The following is an 18,457-nucleotide window of genomic DNA, read 5'->3' as shown; positions in this document are numbered from 1 at the left end:
GGTAATCTGAGGAAGATTGAGAACAGTGAAAAAGAAGAGGTGAGCATGGGAAGAGGGGCAAAAACAATTAATTTGGGAATATTTTTAACAAATGTAAAGCAAAAGAAAAAAAACAGTAATAAGAAAGAAAACTAACTATTTGTCGACACTGCGCTTTTACAGTATACTTTGCTACACGTTGTGCCAGATGAGTGATAATCGTAATAAATAAACACTGAAGATATGATTTGAAAAAAACAACAAATCAGTAGTAAAACAGATGAAGAATGAAATGCAACAATATTTTCTGTGATATATGAAGAAAAAAACGTGCAAAAGATAATAATAATAATAATACGCACAACGGACAGAGTATGATGCAATGCAATAAATACTACAAGCCAATAAACATCAACATGGCAGGCATATAGCGAAGTACAATTGTATTAACAGATAAATAAGCAAGAAGGTAAAACTGATAAAAAAGCTAAAAAATGTTTTTACAATTTGTGGACGGAAAATTTTATCTCTTTTTTAAAAAAGAAAAAAGAGAAAATAAGTGCAAACAATTGGATGCAAAATATAGGAGCCATACGATGAGTTGGAATTGTAATTATTACAAAAACAGGAAAATAACGTTGTAACAAAGAAGAATGCAACAAGATAAAGTTGGCAGTTGTTATATTCTTCAAAAGCGTATACATGAAAAAAAACATTTTTGCATTTATGTAAAACACACACACAGAGAGTAAAGGCAAGAGCAGCAACAACTACTGCAATATATTACATGTCAAATTCATTGGCTGAAATGGCGTTCAAATCTTGCATGAGATTGTCCAAATTTTGAATCTGTGCTGTCAATTCTTCTGTGCTATAAGAACGCTGCAAAAAAGAAACAAACAACAATAAAACTATAATACTAATATTAATCGACAATACATATATATGTATATGCATATACCGTCACTTCGCAGCTAACATCTCTTGTTGACGTGGATGCATTGTTGTTATTGGCAGTGCTGGTGTTGTTGGTGTCAGATGTTGAATCGGTCATTCGTTGATGAGAAACATTTGGCGAGTGATTATTCAACTGGGATGGAAGTACCCCTTTTGCACCGGTCATCGACGCAGATGACTCAGCTCTACTTCGAGGTGATGGATACGATGAAGCGCCAAATGCGGCTGCTGCATTTGGGCGAACTGAGCAAACAAAAAACAGAGAAATAGTGAATTTTTTCATGAACAGAAAAAAATAGTAATAACCCAATCACACAAAACTTACTCAGCTGAATACGCGAGCCAGTGGCGGTGGTGGAGTTCGGCAACATGCCACTGATCGTCGATGGAAGTGAGCCCGTGGGCGGAGGAGGGGGAGGCGGTACAGCCAAAACTGTGAACGATTTCAAAGGATTGCAGCCGATTCGTGCTTCGGCGGTCGACGCTGCTGGCGCTTTGGTGGTCAGCGAATCGTTCGACGTCAACGGCATGCATTCGCCACTTTCAATGTTGCTGGCCATCAGTCGACACTGAGCTGCAGCAGGCTGCTGCTTTGATGCCGTGTAAGCGGCAGTCAAGTGGGGCAGATTCATGCCGCTTTGCAAAAGTTTGCTACTGCAGATCGCATGAGCACGAGGCGAACCAACCGCGTCGACACTGTTCGACGACACGTGATGACATTTGCGGGACAACGAACCTCCCCCGTTCAAAGGTTGAACCACCGAAACTCGGCCCGTACCGAGCCCGTACCGACAAGCCCCGCCAGCTAACGACTGATAGCGAGGCATGTCGACCCCGGAAGCCGGCGGCGAAGGGGTACAACAACTTTTCAACGGCTTCAACTGTTCGTGCAACGAAGGCGAGTCGGCTTGCAAAGAGCCCTTCCTATCCAAACCTCGCATTTCCAACGCGTGATCGTGATGGATCCACAAATCTGGCGGAGGTTTCGCATCGCGTGGGGTCTTTTTCACGCCCGCAGTATAGCCTCGACGGCGAGCATATTTTTGCTGGTAATAATAGCAACAGATCGATATCACCAACAAAATGGCCAAACTGGCTACCACGACGGCTATCACAATATTCAACACGTTCCGTGGCAATCCTGCATAACCAGGCCCACTTGCTTCCCCCTTGCCGGGCACTGTCATGAATGGCTGTTCTGCATTGGCGTCTGTGTTTGTTGAAAAAAAGAAAATTATCAATTGATTCACGATGAAATAAATTATAAAATTGACAATAATAATTTTGAGCATACCGAATAAAGCGCGCAATTTTTTCGCCTGATACAATTTGACAGATGACACAGGGCCATAACCTCGGTCGTTGACAGCTTGAATTTTGAAATAATAGTCAGTATCTGGAATCAAACCGTCGATCGTGGTGCTCATCCGATCACCACGAATCCCTTCGACCATCCATTTCGAGTCGGGCAATTTTTGATCCAACGTGTAATAAATAAGATATTTGGTAATTTTTCCATTCGGATGCTTGGGCGGTTGCCAGTTCAACAAAACTGTCGTCGGGTCGCTGTCCGAATCGATTGGCGTCAAATCCCGCGGTGCAGACGAAGGCGCAGAGCTGAATGTTTTATTAAAAGCGGTCATACTCCATTCACTTTCGGCTCTGCCCAGTGACGCTTTGACCGAAAACTCGTACTGAGTATCCGGTTTCAAACCGTCGATCATGTAGTTGGTGTCGGATGTGTTCACGTAACGATACCGTCCACCAGAAACGTAATGACTCGTATAACGTATAGTATAGTAACGATTGTCCGTTGCACGTTGGTGGGATAAGGGAACGTCACGATCCGTCCAGGACAAAGTGACCGCTGTGGATGAAAGTGTCTGAGCACGAAGACCGATGGGCGTTTCAACGGAACCAATCACGTCTGTGGATACCGGCTCGCCGGTACGTACAGTTTCGTAAATTGGAAAACCGTTGCCGAGTTTGTTGTACGCTTTCAAGCTGACCACATAGTCTTTGTTCGGTTTCAAATTGGCAATAGTGAACGAACGAACATTGCCAGAGACTCGTTCGGTGTGAATGTCCGGCATATTGATGCCCCAACCGATGAGAAATCCGCGCACCACGTTGCCATCATCCAGAGGTGGTGTCCAAGTGGCTTTGATTTCATTTCCAGTTGCCATCAAACGCAGCGAAGTTGGTGCACCCGGCACTTGGGATTCTTCGCCTTTGAAAACCGCCGTCACTACTTCGGTCCAGATCGAATAGGGCCCAGTGCCGTTCACCGTGACCGCGGCCACACGTACCATGTAAGTGGCACCAGGTTCCAAATCAGAAATTGTGTATTCAGTGTTCGGCCCGTCGACGTGTATAGTGTAACTTTTCGAACCACGATCTTTCAATTTGAATCGAATTTTGTATGCAACAATATCACCGTTTCGCTCTTTAGCCGGCGGCGGTGCCCAACGCACCATAATTCGATCCGACGTCAGTGCAGTGGCTTCGATTTTTTCAGGTGGTGCAGAGGGTCGGTCGGTAAAACTGCGCGTGTGTACAGGAACACTGGCAACGCTGGTGCCGTCCAATCGGACCGCTTCCACACGAAAACGGTACACCGTGTCTTCTTCAACCCCGTGTAGAGTGTACATTGTATTGCGCGACTGAATTTCAATTTCTTCCTCTTCGTCTAAATTCACTTCAGCGCTGTCGGATGCAAGCTGCTTTTCCGAATCGATGAAAGAATAGAAAATTTTGTAAAAATTGATCGGATCGTGCGCAACCGTCAACGGTGGATCCCATTCAATTTGAATACTGGTCGAACTCAGAGGATATGCTTTCAAATTTTGAACACTAGCCGGTACAGTTTCTTCAACAGGAAATGAAACGAAACATCAATCATTTCGTGATAAGTATAAAAATAATATCCAATAAAAAAAAAACAACAATTACTAATAAATAAACTTACTCTCTTGAGCAGTGATAACGGTCAGCGGCGGCGACGATGGTCCGTAACCATTTAAGACTACTGGAACGACTCGAAAAAAGTACGTCTTTTCAGGAGCAAGACCGGATACTGTAAAACCACGACTGTCCGAAACGGTGCAATTCACCTGGCGTTCTCTGAAAAATAGAAAAAAAAACAATGCATATCCACGGATTCGTTCATGAACAAAAAAATTTTTTCAAACCTCTGCGCATCTAAACTTTTGTAATAAATACTGTAGCCGGATAGTGACTGTCCGCCGGCCATGGGCGTATCCCACTGAAGATGCACATAACGACTGCTCACTTGAACCGCTTTCAAGCCTGTAGGTTCCGACGGAGCATCGTGAACAAACAACCTCGGTGTTGTTCCTAAAGTGCCGCATAAAATTTGAAACACACAAATCAGAAATACAAAAGAGAATATCAAAATAGAATTACCAATCTCTTCTACCAACAAAATGGCCGACGCCTGTGCAGAGCCAACATCGTTGTCTGCCATACATTGATAAACCCCTTGGTCGTTTTTCACTAAACCAGCTATTTTCAACTGAGAACCGCTGATCTTAAAAAAAAAAAGAAAAACTCCAACATTTTTCAAGAAAAAGAAAAAGGGTAATTAACTTACTATAAAATATTCGGATGATTTTATTATTTCGCCATTTTTCAGCCATGTTACCGCAGGTGGCGGATATCCGCTAATATCGCAACGGAAAATGACATCAGAGCCTGATTTGCCAGTTGTGCTTCTCGGCGTTATAACAGCTTTCGGAGCTTCTGAAATAATCATCACCCATGAAATACATTTTTTAAATAGCTATTTTAGATAGAATACCAATTCTGAACAAACAAAAAAAACAAACTAACTAACCGTTCACTTCCAATGCTGCGCTGCTTTCAACCGTTTCCAACGAATTTGAAGCCCTGCAAGTGTAAGTACCCGAATCAGCGACGCTAACATCACTAATTAACAGGCTGCTTTCACCAATTATTCTTCGTCTCGAGCTAGAAATAAAAACAAATAAAATACAGTAATTATTTAAATACAAATAGAAAAACTGACTTAAGTGACAGCTCTTTCTGATCTTTTAACCATATCACCTTCGGCTTTGGATGTCCGTTGACCACGCAGATAAGGTCAGTACTGCTACCAACTGCCACAGTGCGACTTATTGGTTTCGCCTCGAACCTCAGTTCGTGTTCTTCTACAAAAGAAACTTATCACATGCAAATTTTCAAAATTTCTTTCATCCCATCTTACCATCTTTAGGCAAAATGGTCAAACGACCAGGTTGGCTGACTGTAGCATTGGCACCATTTGCCAATTTTACCTGGCACTTGTAAACTCCTTGATCTGAATATTGCACAGTTCGAATTTCCAAAGAACCAGATTCAGTTCCAACTGTCAAGCGTGGCAATTCAACGGCTAAAAATATGTATATATAAATATAAATATATATGACAACGGACACTAATGACCAAAAGCAAACAACAATGGATAATAAAAATATAAGAAAGAAGAACCCCTCGACCACCACCAGCTGTGCAAAATACCAATTTTCGGTCGATGTACTTGAAAATGTGTGCAAAGCCTGTGCACAAATATGCGCAGGCATAATAATGCGAGACGAAACAAAATGAATATGACACTTGCTTTTAAGAACGAGGTCGTCCTTCAACCAGGTGACCACTGTTGGACGAATTGGTCCTTGAATACGACACGGCAACACCACATTAGAGCTCACCGGAACCTGGCGGTCGTACGGCTCTTCCACAAAGCGTACACTTCCTGGATAGAAAAAAGAAAAATTTAAATAATCATAATTTTTCATCCAATTAAATAAATACAAGCCATTTTAGTTCGCATACCGATCAACTTCAACCGAGCTTTTCTGCTAACGAGAACAAAGTGATCACCAACGACCGCGACACACTGGAATACATCCTGTTTGGAATCATAAATTGTATCCAATTCAACTGCTCTCGATATAATTAATGAGCCATTTTGCAAATGATACCTAAATTGAAACAGGCGCGATTGTTTTCATAAAAACAGATGCAATTCCAAATGCTTTTCCTGTTTGTTTGAATTTTAAAAATAAATTTCTACATCAAAAGTTGAAAAAGAAAAGAATAAAACTTTTCAATGCTTTAATTTCTGGACCAGCTGACGCGCGCGCGCATCTGTTCTTCAACAACATATTGACAAAAGTTGTGCGCATTTGATGATTTCAATTGTTTCAACAAAACTTTAAAATCTTCACCGCCTCAAGCAGTGTGCACTAAATATTGACAACAAGCGAAGAAGTATGAAATAGTATTTGCAAACATCTCTTTCCAACCATCCAATGTTAAGCATTGAATTTATGCTATTATTACGAATAAATTAACAAATACTACACACACAATGCTATTATCAATTGATGAAAAGAGCATCGTGATAAAATGGTGACTGTCACAATGAATGCAAAAAATAAAATGCTAAAAAAACAAAAAATTCATCACGTCTGTTGCAAATTTCGCTTTTTGTTCACGTCGCAGACAAATTACGTGGGCAGTGTTCTAAGAAAATTCATTACTATTACTAATCGTCGTATATTTTCCTACCTTTTTCCCTCTCCCATTTCCTTCCTTACTTCCAACTATTCTTATTCAATACAATAGATGTCTGGGAAATTTGACACGTCACCCTGTATAGTATTAATGGTCGTTTGAGAATCCCACCCTGCTGGGTTAAGTTCTGATCATTTTGTCACGTCGAGCTAGCTGCTTTTCCGGCTTTCTCCAATTTCCTCAGCAAAGCAAAGCTTTACACAAGCAGCAGCAGCAGCAGCAGGGCGGCGAAACAAAAAACCAACAACCCCATCAGTGCTCTCTATCTATACGATATGTGCGCATGTGTGTAAAAGTGACGGCCGCGGCAATTATCAATTGCACACACCACTCGCTGATTTATAGTTGGAATGAGGGGCGCGAGGTCGCCGCCAACTGACTCAGCTTGAAGCAGGAAATGCGGCCAGTTGCTAATCTGCCAAAGACGACGACGACGACAACGAACCTCAAGATGTCGGTTGAAGAGGATGGTCATCTCGCCTGCTGTTGATTTGACCGCCTCGCCACGCACGGCGCTTGACCGCTGGTCGTCAACACAGATACGCGCGCGCGTCCAACCACACAACACCACTTACATTCTTATCCTAGATCCGATCGCGTCCAACGGCACGCCGCCTCGGCGCCAATGCACCGTTGGCGTTTCCGCGCCGGACACGGCACAGTCGAAACGCACTTCTTGGCCTCTTCTTGCCAACACATCGCTCGGTTCAATGGTGAAATGCAACTCTGATGGTGCTGGGACTAAAAAAAAGAACATTATAAAAAAAGCACTTCAAATGTACAAATCGAATTTTGCAATGAAACAATTCATTCCACAGTAGGATAAAATGTGCAAATAGCAAAACTGGCTACATCAATCATATGAACGAATTGTCGTTCAATATGGCTGACTGTAAAACGCAAGTGAGGGTCGACGGCTGTGATCGTCGGCACCGATAAGCCCCAACCGGATCGATCGCCAACTGAAGCAAGCAGCAAGAACAAAGTGCAGCATGCAAGCGGCTATTATGCTGCGAACTAAATTGCAAAATTCTCCAGCCGACTTCAGTGACCAAAAATTCAATATGGCAAATTGACCAGCGTGCCGGCCCACTTTCCGCATTGTCAAGTCAAGTGGCGTGCCGTTTTTGGCCCTGGACCGCTGTCATTTTCGCCGCCGGCCGGATCGATCCGGCCCGGAGAAACCAACGCAAAGTAGTATTTGTGAACAATTTTGGTTCGTGTTGACAATTTACAAAATTTCCATGCATTTTTTTAAATAAAACATTAATGCAAACTGCGTTGAACAGAATCACCACCATTGGAGAAAATTACTTTTTGCAAAAGAAAATTTAAAAAACAAAAAAAACCTTTCTTCACTGATACTAATTCCAAAGCAACATCTATTCAAATAGATTCCTTTCTTAAATCTAATATAAACCATTTGGTAAAAAAAATAAACACTTTATGAATATTGCAAAAGCATTGTAAAAGAAAAATCAAATTAACCACTGTTACCTGCAAGTGCAATAACAACAGCTATGTAGTAGAACAGTAATACTAGACACCAGCTAGTCATGCTTCATTGTTAACGAGCTGTTCTTCTTTTCTCACTGATACTGCTTCAACAGTCGGCTGAAACTTCAATCAACCGTCACAACAGCACTAACAACTCATCCTACCCGACCAAGGACAGAGACGCCATTACAGTATACAAACTTGCGAATATAATGACGTGCAAGTTACACGAGAATCAAATTATTCGAAACATCTTGGATTATTTTTGAAAATTTGTCGTGAAAAACATTAAATTAATAAATTTAACACTTTAAATAATTTATTCATTTCATACTGATGACGATTTATGAATGAAATTATCATCGCAACTTATAATTTTGAATAACATTCAGTTACTAGGCAACTTTTGCATTCGTAGGTTAAAAAATGCTTGATATTGCTAAATATGAGCAAACCATTTTTTTAAATGGATAATTTTACACTATTCGAAATAAACAATGCTTAATTTTATTTAATTTTAGCTAATATCGAAGTCACTTTGTAATAAATATGCACAGCGTTTTCGTTGCTCGGTTGAAGAGCACTTTTATTGATAAACGCTGCTTTTACTATTAAATATTCAAATTGACAACAACGGCTGCTTTTTATAAACTATTTACATTTGTTTTTGTGCAATACAAATAGACAATTATTTATGCAAAGTCATAGCGCTTGTGTTGCGTTGTGACATTTTATTTTTATTAAAATTTGCAACAGAAATGTCAATAAGTGGATTAAAACAATGATAAAATATTTTAATGTTTACATAATAATAAAAATTATGGAAAACAAATACGAGGCATTTTTTGAGTTTATCAACTTGAACTTGACTTTCAACATCAAGGTAGTACTGTGCTGGTCTATTTCTTGTGCACTCTTCTTCGGCAAAGCAGTCGACTGTTGGCAATCTGCGATTTATCGTTGAATGCGATTGAACGAATAAACTCAGTTATGGAAGCGGAAGCTGAGCACGATTTTCAAGCAACTGCTATCGACGAACTAAGTTTCAAGAAAGGCAACATCTTGAAGGTGAGGTCAATTATTTGAATAATTACTTTTCGCAGGTTAATCCGCTTCATCGTCTGTATTGATTTTATGACAGGTTGAATTGAAATAGAATGATTTAGAAACACAGAAACTGTTTTATTCAAGCATCAAGCAGTGTTTATAAGATTTTAAATTTTTCAACTGTTTAGCCATCGAGAAAAACATTTTAAATATTTGAAAAAAATAAGAATTTTCAAAATAGTTATCATCGTAAAGTAGTTGAGTTCAGTTTTGAAAAATAATATTTAGTTGAGCTAGAAGGCGAATTTTTCAGAAATAAAAAACCGTAATTTTTTAATATATTGCATTTATTCTTTCGTTTTTGTTGAATTCTTTAGTGACGTTTTTGCTTTCAACGAGTGAGTGTGTGTTAATAGCGCGCGTTCAGAGAGAGTCCAGTCGAGAATAGTAGTGTAGAATTGGCGCGTTTTTCTGACGTCACTTAGTCGATCAAGGAGCAGATGTATTGTTTAGCTTGAATTTTAATTTATCATCTCGAAAGCAGATCTTTCATGCGTGCAACTTTTGCAACATTTCACACAATGCTGAACAGAGAGAGAGGAACTGCCAAATTTTTGTTTCATTGTTGCGAAAAAATTCAATCCTCCAGTAAAGCATTATATTTATTACTTTTTTTCTTTATCACAGCAGACGAACCAGTTGTTGATATTTATTTGTCAAACTTTTATTAGCTTGCTTTCAACTTGGCGTCATTTTTGATTTTTTGACTTGCGATTGCAGGATTGTTGCACTTGTTCTTTCCTTGGAAACATTTTAAACATGTTTGCAGAATTTTTACGATTTAAAAACTGAAAAATTGTATATTTTTGTTTTTATATAAATAATTTATTATATATTGCACGTTGATAGTTGTGGTGAGCACTGATTTTTTCCTTGTCAGAATTTTTGATTGAAAGCTGGGTAGACAACTGTGCTGCACCAGTTTGACAGGTTGTTCGTTAATTGCCGGTTGGGCGATAATTTTTATGCTTGATTCAGTTTGAATTGTCAGCGTTGAACGCATCAGTTGTAAAGTAGCCTTGCAGCTTTGTATTTTTAGTATTTAATTTTCCCAATATTAATACATGAATAAATGAAATAAATTTCTAAGTTGAATTCAACTCGACGCGAATAATTTTACGCCCAACTGGTGGTAAAATGTAAAAATATCTGCATGTATCTTTTATTATATTGTTCTATTTTGAAAATTTCTACCCCATGTCAGAGTTGAATTGTTGTTAAGGTATTGAATAAAGATGAAGATCCAAACTGGTATCGAGCGGAATTGGATGGTAAAGAAGGTTACATCCCAAGCAATTACATCAAAATGCGTGATCATCGCTGGTATTTTGGGCGTATTTGTCGTGCCGATGCCGAAGCGATGTTGAAGAGGCAACCACACGATGGGGCGTTTTTGGTTCGCGAATCTGAATCTTGTCCTGGCGATTTCAGTTTGTCAGTCAAGTAATTAAAAATTGATTTTTTCACTTCAATTAGTTCAATTAGTGTAATTCGTATTATTTCACAGATTTCAAGATGCTGTTCAACATTTCAAAGTTTTGCGAGACAGTTGTGGAAAGTATTTTTTGTGGGTAGTGAAGTTTAATAGTCTCAACGAATTGGTCACTTATCATCGGTAAGAAGCAGATGTTGTAATTATTTATATCTTTATTCTTGTAGAAATTAAAAATTATCATTTTAGCACAGCATCCGTTAGTCGCACTTCGTCGATTTTGTTGCGCGATGTAGAACCTGAGACTTGCTTAGTGCAAGCGATGTTCGATTTTACTCCTCAAGAAGAAGGTGAATTGGAATTCAAACGTGGAGACATAATTACAGGTATTGTTGTAAATTTATTCATTAATTGTTCAATTAAAAATTTTCCTTTTATCTTCAGCGACAGATAAATCTGATGACAATTGGTGGGAAGGTATATTGAATGGTAAAAGTGGAATATTTCCGGCAACTTACGTCTGCCCTTACAGTCCGCAGTGATTATGGTGGTTATTAGGCATTTGGAAGTGATGAAAGCATTTTTTGTCCAAGCATTTTGATGCTGAATTTGTTTTTCCTCTTTTCCATATATCACTTTTATTAGCACCCTTGCTTTAGTTGATGATTGCTTCTCAGCTGCTTTTCTTTTAATACAATTTGTTCAATATATACATACATATGTATATATATGTATGTATTCTGCTCGCTTTTGTTTGTTTGGTTGTTGGCAAAACGTTTTCAAGTCCATTAGTAGTATATTATTATTATTGATGATGGTTTTATATGATAATTATTTTTAATTCATCACTTTTTCTTTTGTTTTTTTTGATATATTTCACTGTTATGTTTTAATTATGTGTTCAATTTTTAAATTATTGGTTTGTTGAGAATGCACGTTATTTGTGCAAAAAATAAAATGCATGCATGCTCTCTGGTGAAGGTTGATATATTTGCTTTTGTTGAACAATTTTTCTCTTACTTGTTTTTCATTATCATTAATAACTTGAATTATTTGTCCAGTTAGTTTGATGCTATGCGAGTTGATGGTTAAAATGTGATTTCATATGCTCTTTTTTAATGCGAACAAGAACAACTGAGTGAGTTGTTGTTGTTCGTGCATTTGTGTATTAAGTTTTCTTCTGTTTTTTTTTCTTACTGCATTATCAACATCTGCAGTCATTGCCCACTTTCTGCCGTAGAAATTTCAGTTTGCTTTCTCGATTCATTACGTAGTATATTATTCACTTGCCGAAAAATTATTTAGATGTTTGTTTGCTTGAAATAATAAACATACTTGAATTTTTTTTTCACTCGTTTGTAGGAGCAATTTTGAAAACATTTTTAATAATTAAAAAAAAAGCTAGATGTAACAAGTGACAATCTAAGCAGATGATTTATTCAACGAAATTAATATTAAAATTTAATAATTTTCTATCTTTTCTTTTTTATGTGTGGACCAACGAACGATGATGCCAAGTATTACTGTATTTTACTTACTTTTCAGTTAGTTTTGAATAAAAATTTACGAATCAAAATTAAATTAAAGTTAAAATTAAATATAATTTAAATTTACGTAATAATTATATAAAAGTTTTCATTTTAATAAAATCAAACTGAATACAGTAAGAATTGTACCAATTGGCTCTTCTTTGTAGTTGTTTTCCTTTTTGCCTTGTAACATTTGAAAAGAAAAATTCTAAATATTTTTAGGCGTGTGAGAAATTATCAAAACTGTCAATTTGATTTTCAACTGCCACATGCTAAAATAGTCAGCAGATGGATGGATTGATCTTCAGCTAATGAAAAAAGCAACATTTACTCGAACGAAAAAAAAATTAAAATTTGTCATCCAGTCGGCATTTGTTCCAACAGCTGACGTTGATCTTGATTTATAACTTTGACAAATTTCATAAGAATAATATAATTTTATTGACGACAGCCCCGTGTTTTTGCAATTGCAATTTTTCCAACTCCACAAGCGCAGACAATTTTGTATACAGCGAAATAATGAAAATACCAATCTATCTTCAATGGACTAGCGGATCCATTTTTTTTAGTGTTCATTTTTAAATTCACATTTATGCTCATGTTTAATGTTGTGGAGGTTATTTTAAATCAACAGTGACGACGAACATTTTTATTTAATATTTCAACATTTACTTTTGTTTTTTGCTTTTACGTTCATATTTTGTTTTGAATTCAAAAAATTTGAAATGTTATGATAACACCAACAGATTATAGTGGTGACAAAGGTAAATTTCAAAAAAAATGACTAATTTAATTATATTATTTTTTCAAATTTACTTTCTTCCATCAATTGAAGGTCAATGTTCGTTGTTTTTTTTGCTATTTAATTACAGACAAGTGATAAATAATAGTGGATTCATTCAAACATTTCCTATTTTCCCAATGTCGAGGTCAAATCTGCTTCAGCTTGGACAATGTCAACGTGCATTGTTCTCTGATTGTTAGCACTGGTTTAGCGGTGAACAAGTCAGTCTAATTTGGTTTTTCTTTTCTAACCAGCAAACTTGGTCGTAATTTCGTCAGGTAAATTTCAATAATTAAATTATCATTATTATTAAATTTTCTTCGTCTATTTGCTTTTTTCTTCCTTTTCCAATTGAAATTGTTTGTCAATTGAAATTTTCATGCAGCTTTTACATTTACCATATTCTGTTACTTTTAAACTGCATTGATTATAAAAATTATATACTTCTTGATAATAAAATTACAATTCACCTTAACAATATATTATTATTATCAATGAAAAATTGACTGTTGCATGAGAATCATTTAAATAGAACTTCTATATGATGTACAAATAAAAGTTTTGAATCGAACTTCATATTAATTGATTTTATTTAATTATTAATTTTTATTTATACTAATATAATAAATATAAAATAAAAATCAATTAACATTTTGATTTTATACGTTCCGATGTTACTATTAAAAACAGGGCATTGATGTTAACCTGAGAATCTGTACAGTATAACTGTTGCCTCCGAATAGAGTAGCTTCGCCAAAGTTGACGTGCTCGCTTTTTCAGGTTTTGCTTTGCTGTGACAGTTAGTCTGCACTTTCAATCATGAGCAAATCGAAAGACACTGACGATCGTGAAAACGTACCTAAAGCTATTAGCCGAGATGTTGATGGTAGACAAAGAAATTTGTGTTTTTTACAGATGACATTTATTTATTCTCTTTTTGTTTTTAGTTTTAGTTGAAGACTTCGTGTCTGTTCCACCGGATGGCGGTTGGGGTTGGATGATAGTTTTTTCTTGCTTTTTTATAAGCATCATTGCTGACGGCTCTGTTTTCGCTTTCGGAATCCTTTTCCCTGAATGGCACAGCTACTTCAAGTGTTCTACAGTGACTGTTGCCTGGGTCGGCTCTTTGTTGTCTGGCACATATTTGTTAGTTGGTATGTAAAAGTTTTACAATTTGTTTTGCTCAGCATTTTCGAAAGCTGAAAATCAAGATGGCAATTTATTAAAATTGCTCTTTTTTTCAATCCATAATATACTTTATATATAATATTTTTTTTCTTGTTTTCTTTGGTTGCCATAAATAAGTGCCGCCTAGAACACCAATTTTCTGACTAGTTCCTGTTTGTTTAATGCTATTACTTGTCTGTTCTTTATTCAAAGCTTAACAGCAAACAGTGAAGCTATCTTCAATTGTCACTTTCTATTGTTTCAAGCAAAATCGGCTTCTGTGTAAATGAACGGTTTCTCTTTTGGTTGTTTAGTGTGGTAATTTTTTCATTTGCTCAGCGTTGTTATTTCTCTTAAGCGTGGTCAATTTTTACAACGTTTTATTTATTGATTTTAAGTGACGATTGCCTTCCTTAATCATCTGCCGTGTATTGCGTGCATCGTAAAATAGTACTGTTCTATTTTTTGTCGTTCAAATATACGATCAGCGAAAAATTCTTCCTTCTGCTAGTGTTTAATGTTTTTTTTAGTGTGAAAAAGCTTTTCATAAAGAGTTTCTTTTTCAAGTAACGTTTCTCGTCTTAAAAAGTTTTGAAAAAGCAAAAATAAATAATTCTTTTCTTTTTGTGTGAACGAAACTGATATCATTGAAATGCTGCATCATTTTCTTTGCATGCTTTTGTTTGCATGTATATAATATTTTGAATGAGGTTAGTTTTTCTGTTATGCTTATTGATCAATATGAATGAATGGAAGTTTTGGAATAAGATCGTTTCTTCAATGCGTTGTGCATTTTTGTTTTTCAGCTTTTCTTTTGTTGAACGTTTTCTCCAACTTTACTTAAAAATAAGATGATTTGCAACAATACTAAACTGTCAAAGTGAGATTCTGAAAATTAACGTGAATTTTGATCGGTTTGATTATTTTCAAAATGACAAATGTAAGTAACTACGTGCTGGGTTGGAAATATGTTTTGCAACAAATTTCAAATGTAGACTTTAAAAAAATAAGCATAAAATTTTGCGCATTCATCATTTTATGAAATGCAGTTGTATCCGAAAATATCTATCCGATTATGAATGAAAATATGACAATGTATATATATATATATGTGTGTAAATTATTACTTCCAATACTTAAATATAAATAGCATTTTTGATGTTTTTATGGCAAAAGATTAAAAGGTAGTGCTTTGTATGCATATTATAAAAGTGATGTGCTTTACTGATGATTGTTGACATGCTTGAAATGTTGGACGATTAAATTCAGGGCAATTCTGTAAATTGTAATCATTTGAAGAATTGTTTAGACATAATGTATTCTTAAATATGTAAAATAATCTACGAATCTTGTTGCGAATTAGAATTCCTTTTATTTTTTTACAAGTTGACTTGTTTTATTGAATTTGAGTGATTACAAGATGTTTAGGAAGTTTATCGTTTTATTCGATGCGGTTCTTAAATTGATGTAGTTTCAAGATTGTTGTTCATACTGGTAGCTAGTTGAAAAATGAATCAAATACGTTTCCTTGTATGTGGGCGGGGTTATTTATTCATTATTATTATTCATTGGAAGAGTATGAATAATATTTTTATTTTTTTAAATTATCTTTCAACTTCTTTTTCATCGATGGCCTTGCCCATTTCGTAGTAATTGATATTTGTAATATTTTTCAATGTCAGTTTTGTAAATTGTGTACTAAATTCATTACTTTTTGAACATGTGATATGATTTGAATGTTCTAAATAATGACGTGCGGAAGTTGGAAAAAGGCGCGGCTCCTTGTCCAATTGATTGATCATACGAAATGCTTGATAACAACTGAAAGGCACTGAGTTCAATGTTGAACAGCTGATGTTGTGTGAATTTGTTCGAGAAAAAGTGTATCACTTGTCATTTTTAATAAATTCATCAATTTGGTTCATTTTTATTGATAAATTGAGTCCAATTTACGGAATAAGAACTTTTTTTCCCTTTTCAAGCTTCAACATCCAATATTCAAGCATGCATACATAGGATTCTAGCGTGTAATTTTATCTTTTGCATGATTTACAAATTTTCAACAAATGCAATGCAATATATTTATTGGAGTGGAGTTTTAAGGGATCGATCGGAAAATCAGTAGAATTGCATATCATGTTTTGTGTTGTGTTTGAAGTGGAGTATGAAAATTTTTGCGAAGAAAAGATAAAATTAATAACAAAATGACCAAAAATTGAGTAATATATGTAAATTGTGAATTTGGATAAGTTTGTATTTTTATTGTTTGGAATTTCAGGACCGTTTGCTGGTGGTTTGATGAATCGTTTTGGAGCTCGTGCAGTCATAATCACCGGTTCAGTGATCATGTGCTTGGCGTACGTGATGTCGGCATTTGCAACTTCGGTAGTGTTTCTGATGATCACGTATGGTTTCATTGGCGGAATTGGTTGTGGTTTGGCGTATATTCCATCGGTTGTTTATGTTGGCTATTACTTTGAAAAGAGACGTGCCATAGCTACTGGTATTGCAATGGCCGGCTCAGGTTTGGGTGCGGTAGTGATGCCGCCGTTGTACATTCAGATCATCGATACGTACGCTTGGCGTGGCGGTATGCTAATTTTGGCTGGTCTGATGTTGCAGTGTGCTGTGTTTGGTAGCTTGATGCGTCCATTGCCAGCACCGCGTTACGCTTCCGACGAAGAAACGGCCATACTGCAAAGCCAACGATTGTGGAATAACAAATGTAATTTTTGTTTGTTTGTTTTCAAGTGGATTGTTTATTTATTTACTTTTTTTTAATTTTAGTTGAAGGCGAACAATTGCATGGCCAAACGGACGGTGTTGTTCAGAAAGAAGGGTCCAAATTGGTGGCTGCTGGGGGCGATGGGATTCGACCGTTGCTCTATCAATCACAAGGGACATTGTCGCGCGTGGCTAGTCAATCGATGGTTCGTCTCAGCGTGCGCGACTACGTGAAAAGTGTTAGCCAACTTGGTTCAGTGTCGTCGGTGAACAAGCGTTCTGCGGCCGAGGCGTTGAGAAGTTGCTTGTCGACCGTCGATCCGAAAGAATTCAACAGACCATTTTCAAGGCAGGATATTTTGTACCACGGGTCGATTTTACGCCTTCCCCTGTATCAACAGTCCCAAGAAAATTTAGAACTTTACCGCAGCGGAATAATATCCGTACCGCGTCTGCTTGACGCTGTGGAAACAACGGACGGTTATCCTGTTTATGTGGAACATGTGCGGTTCAAGTTTTTGAAATTGTTACCTCAACAAATTCGTACAGTGCTGGGCGATATGTTCGATTTTTCGCTGTTGCGCAATCCCGTGATGCTAATATTAGCCGCTTCTAATTTTTTCGCATTAGTCGGCTTCTACGTTCCCTTTGTTTATACTGCTTCTTTTGCCGAATATCATGGAATTGACAAGACCAGAGCTGGTTACATTTTGTCATCAATTGGATTTACAAACGTTGCTGGCCGAGTGATCGTCGGCTGGATGTCGGATCGAAGTTGGGCTCCAAAAGCATTGACCATTTGCAACGTGTCGTTGATCATTTGCGGTCTATTGACTATTCTTTATCCATTCATGACCTCATTTTCACTGATGCTGATCTACGCCTTGTTGTTCGGACTTATAATTTGTAAGTGAAAATTTCTCTTCAAATCAGTAATTTGTTTAAACATATATATATATATTTTTTCTCCAGGTGGATTTGTGACTTTGACTTCAATCGCACTTGTTGACGAACTTGGATTGGATAATTTAACCAACTCGTACGGGCTGATGATGATGTTCCGCGGATTCGCCACTCTCATTGGATCTCCACTAGCAGGTTATATTTGTTTTGCTTTATTCGAATGCTTGTACTTGAATATTTGCATAAATTGGAAAATTCTTTTCACTGCATGCTTCAGGTGCAATGCTTGACGCTACGGGAAATTATACAGCATCGTTTGTATTCGCTGGCCTGCTTATTGCACTTGCCGGATTGGTTTCTTTCTTGATACCCGTTCTTGACTGTTTTGATCTTCGTAAACCACTTCACAAAAAAGATGACGATCAAGTGACAAAAGTTGATTTGGACACAATTTTGGAAAATTTGGCTGAAGAAAACGATTGATACGTTTTACGATTTTATTTTTCAGAGTTTCATATGTCATAATTTTCAAGCAATGCCATGAGCTTTACATTTACATCAACATGAAAAAAAAATATTTACACACACAGACACACACACATTCATTAATTCATTCAATTATATATTTATTCACCTATCTGTATTTTTGGCCAGAATTATTTATTATATTTTTTTTAAAAGTGAATATTCATATCAAATTTGGCAGTATTTTATTTTAGTAATCTTTCCCATTACGGCAGTCTCAGCTAATGAATACTTGTTTTGTGTGCTTTATATGCG

At 36.7% G+C, this 18,457-nt stretch overlaps 3 protein-coding genes across 3 annotated transcripts; 2 read left to right on the top strand and 1 right to left on the bottom strand.

Moving 5' to 3' along the window:
* Positions 1–762: 762 nt before the first annotated feature.
* Tsp_07995 (putative neogenin) lies at positions 763–8,092 on the bottom strand. Its single transcript, XM_003373349.1, has 13 exons — positions 8,032–8,092; positions 7,110–7,275; positions 5,791–5,939; positions 5,495–5,710; positions 5,183–5,275; positions 4,985–5,126; positions 4,793–4,926; positions 4,550–4,698; positions 4,128–4,486; positions 3,905–4,059; positions 1,262–3,805; positions 941–1,179; positions 763–861 (listed from the first exon to the last, which is right to left on the bottom strand). Exons 1-13 carry the CDS (start codon positions 8,090–8,092, stop codon positions 763–765), a joined length of 4,506 nt encoding a protein of 1,501 aa, XP_003373397.1.
* An 859-nt stretch (positions 8,093–8,951) lies between these two features.
* Positions 8,952–11,552, top strand: Tsp_07994 (Sex muscle abnormal protein 5). Its single transcript, XM_003373348.1, has 5 exons — positions 8,952–9,099; positions 10,361–10,581; positions 10,646–10,753; positions 10,820–10,956; positions 11,015–11,552. Exons 1-5 carry the CDS (start codon positions 9,022–9,024, stop codon positions 11,110–11,112), a joined length of 642 nt encoding a protein of 213 aa, XP_003373396.1. The 5' UTR covers positions 8,952–9,021; the 3' UTR covers positions 11,113–11,552.
* Positions 11,553–13,702: 2,150 nt separating this feature from the next.
* Tsp_07993 (transporter, major facilitator family) lies at positions 13,703–18,160 on the top strand. The gene is made up of 6 exons (XM_003373347.1): positions 13,703–13,769; positions 13,831–14,037; positions 16,329–16,775; positions 16,844–17,680; positions 17,747–17,872; positions 17,955–18,160. Exons 1-6 carry the CDS (start codon positions 13,703–13,705, stop codon positions 18,158–18,160), a joined length of 1,890 nt encoding a protein of 629 aa, XP_003373395.1.
* Positions 18,161–18,457: the final 297 nt, after the last annotated feature.

This window comes from Trichinella spiralis (assembly GCF_000181795.1).
Source record: "Trichinella spiralis strain ISS 195 chromosome Unknown Scfld6, whole genome shotgun sequence".
Taxonomy (NCBI): Eukaryota; Metazoa; Nematoda; class Enoplea; order Trichinellida; family Trichinellidae; genus Trichinella; species Trichinella spiralis.
This window is presented reverse-complemented; position numbering and strand designations above follow the sequence as displayed.

Bases quoted from the DNA above. Each gene is read 5' to 3' on its own strand.
- Tsp_07995 (XM_003373349.1), bottom strand. From the start codon at position 8,092: ATGACTAGCTGGTGTCTAGTATTACTGTTCTACTACATAGCTGTTGTT. The intron at 4,487-4,549 runs GTAAGTTAATTA...TTTTTTTTTAAG, and splicing joins AATCATCCGAATATTTTATA to ATCAGCGGTTCTCAGTTGAA. The intron at 1,180-1,261 runs GTAAGTTTTGTG...TTGTTTGCTCAG, and splicing joins TGGCTCGCGTATTCAGCTGA to TTCGCCCAAATGCAGCAGCC.
- Tsp_07994 (XM_003373348.1), top strand. From the start codon at position 9,022: ATGGAAGCGGAAGCTGAGCACGATTTTCAAGCAACTGCTATCGACGAA. The intron at 10,582-10,645 runs GTAATTAAAAAT...ATTATTTCACAG, and splicing joins GATTTCAGTTTGTCAGTCAA to ATTTCAAGATGCTGTTCAAC. The intron at 10,754-10,819 runs GTAAGAAGCAGA...TTATCATTTTAG, and splicing joins GAATTGGTCACTTATCATCG to CACAGCATCCGTTAGTCGCA.
- Tsp_07993 (XM_003373347.1), top strand. From the start codon at position 13,703: ATGAGCAAATCGAAAGACACTGACGATCGTGAAAACGTACCTAAAGCT. The intron at 16,776-16,843 runs GTAATTTTTGTT...TTTTAGTTGAAG, and splicing joins ACGATTGTGGAATAACAAAT to GCGAACAATTGCATGGCCAA. The intron at 17,681-17,746 runs GTAAGTGAAAAT...TTTTTTCTCCAG, and splicing joins GTTGTTCGGACTTATAATTT to GTGGATTTGTGACTTTGACT.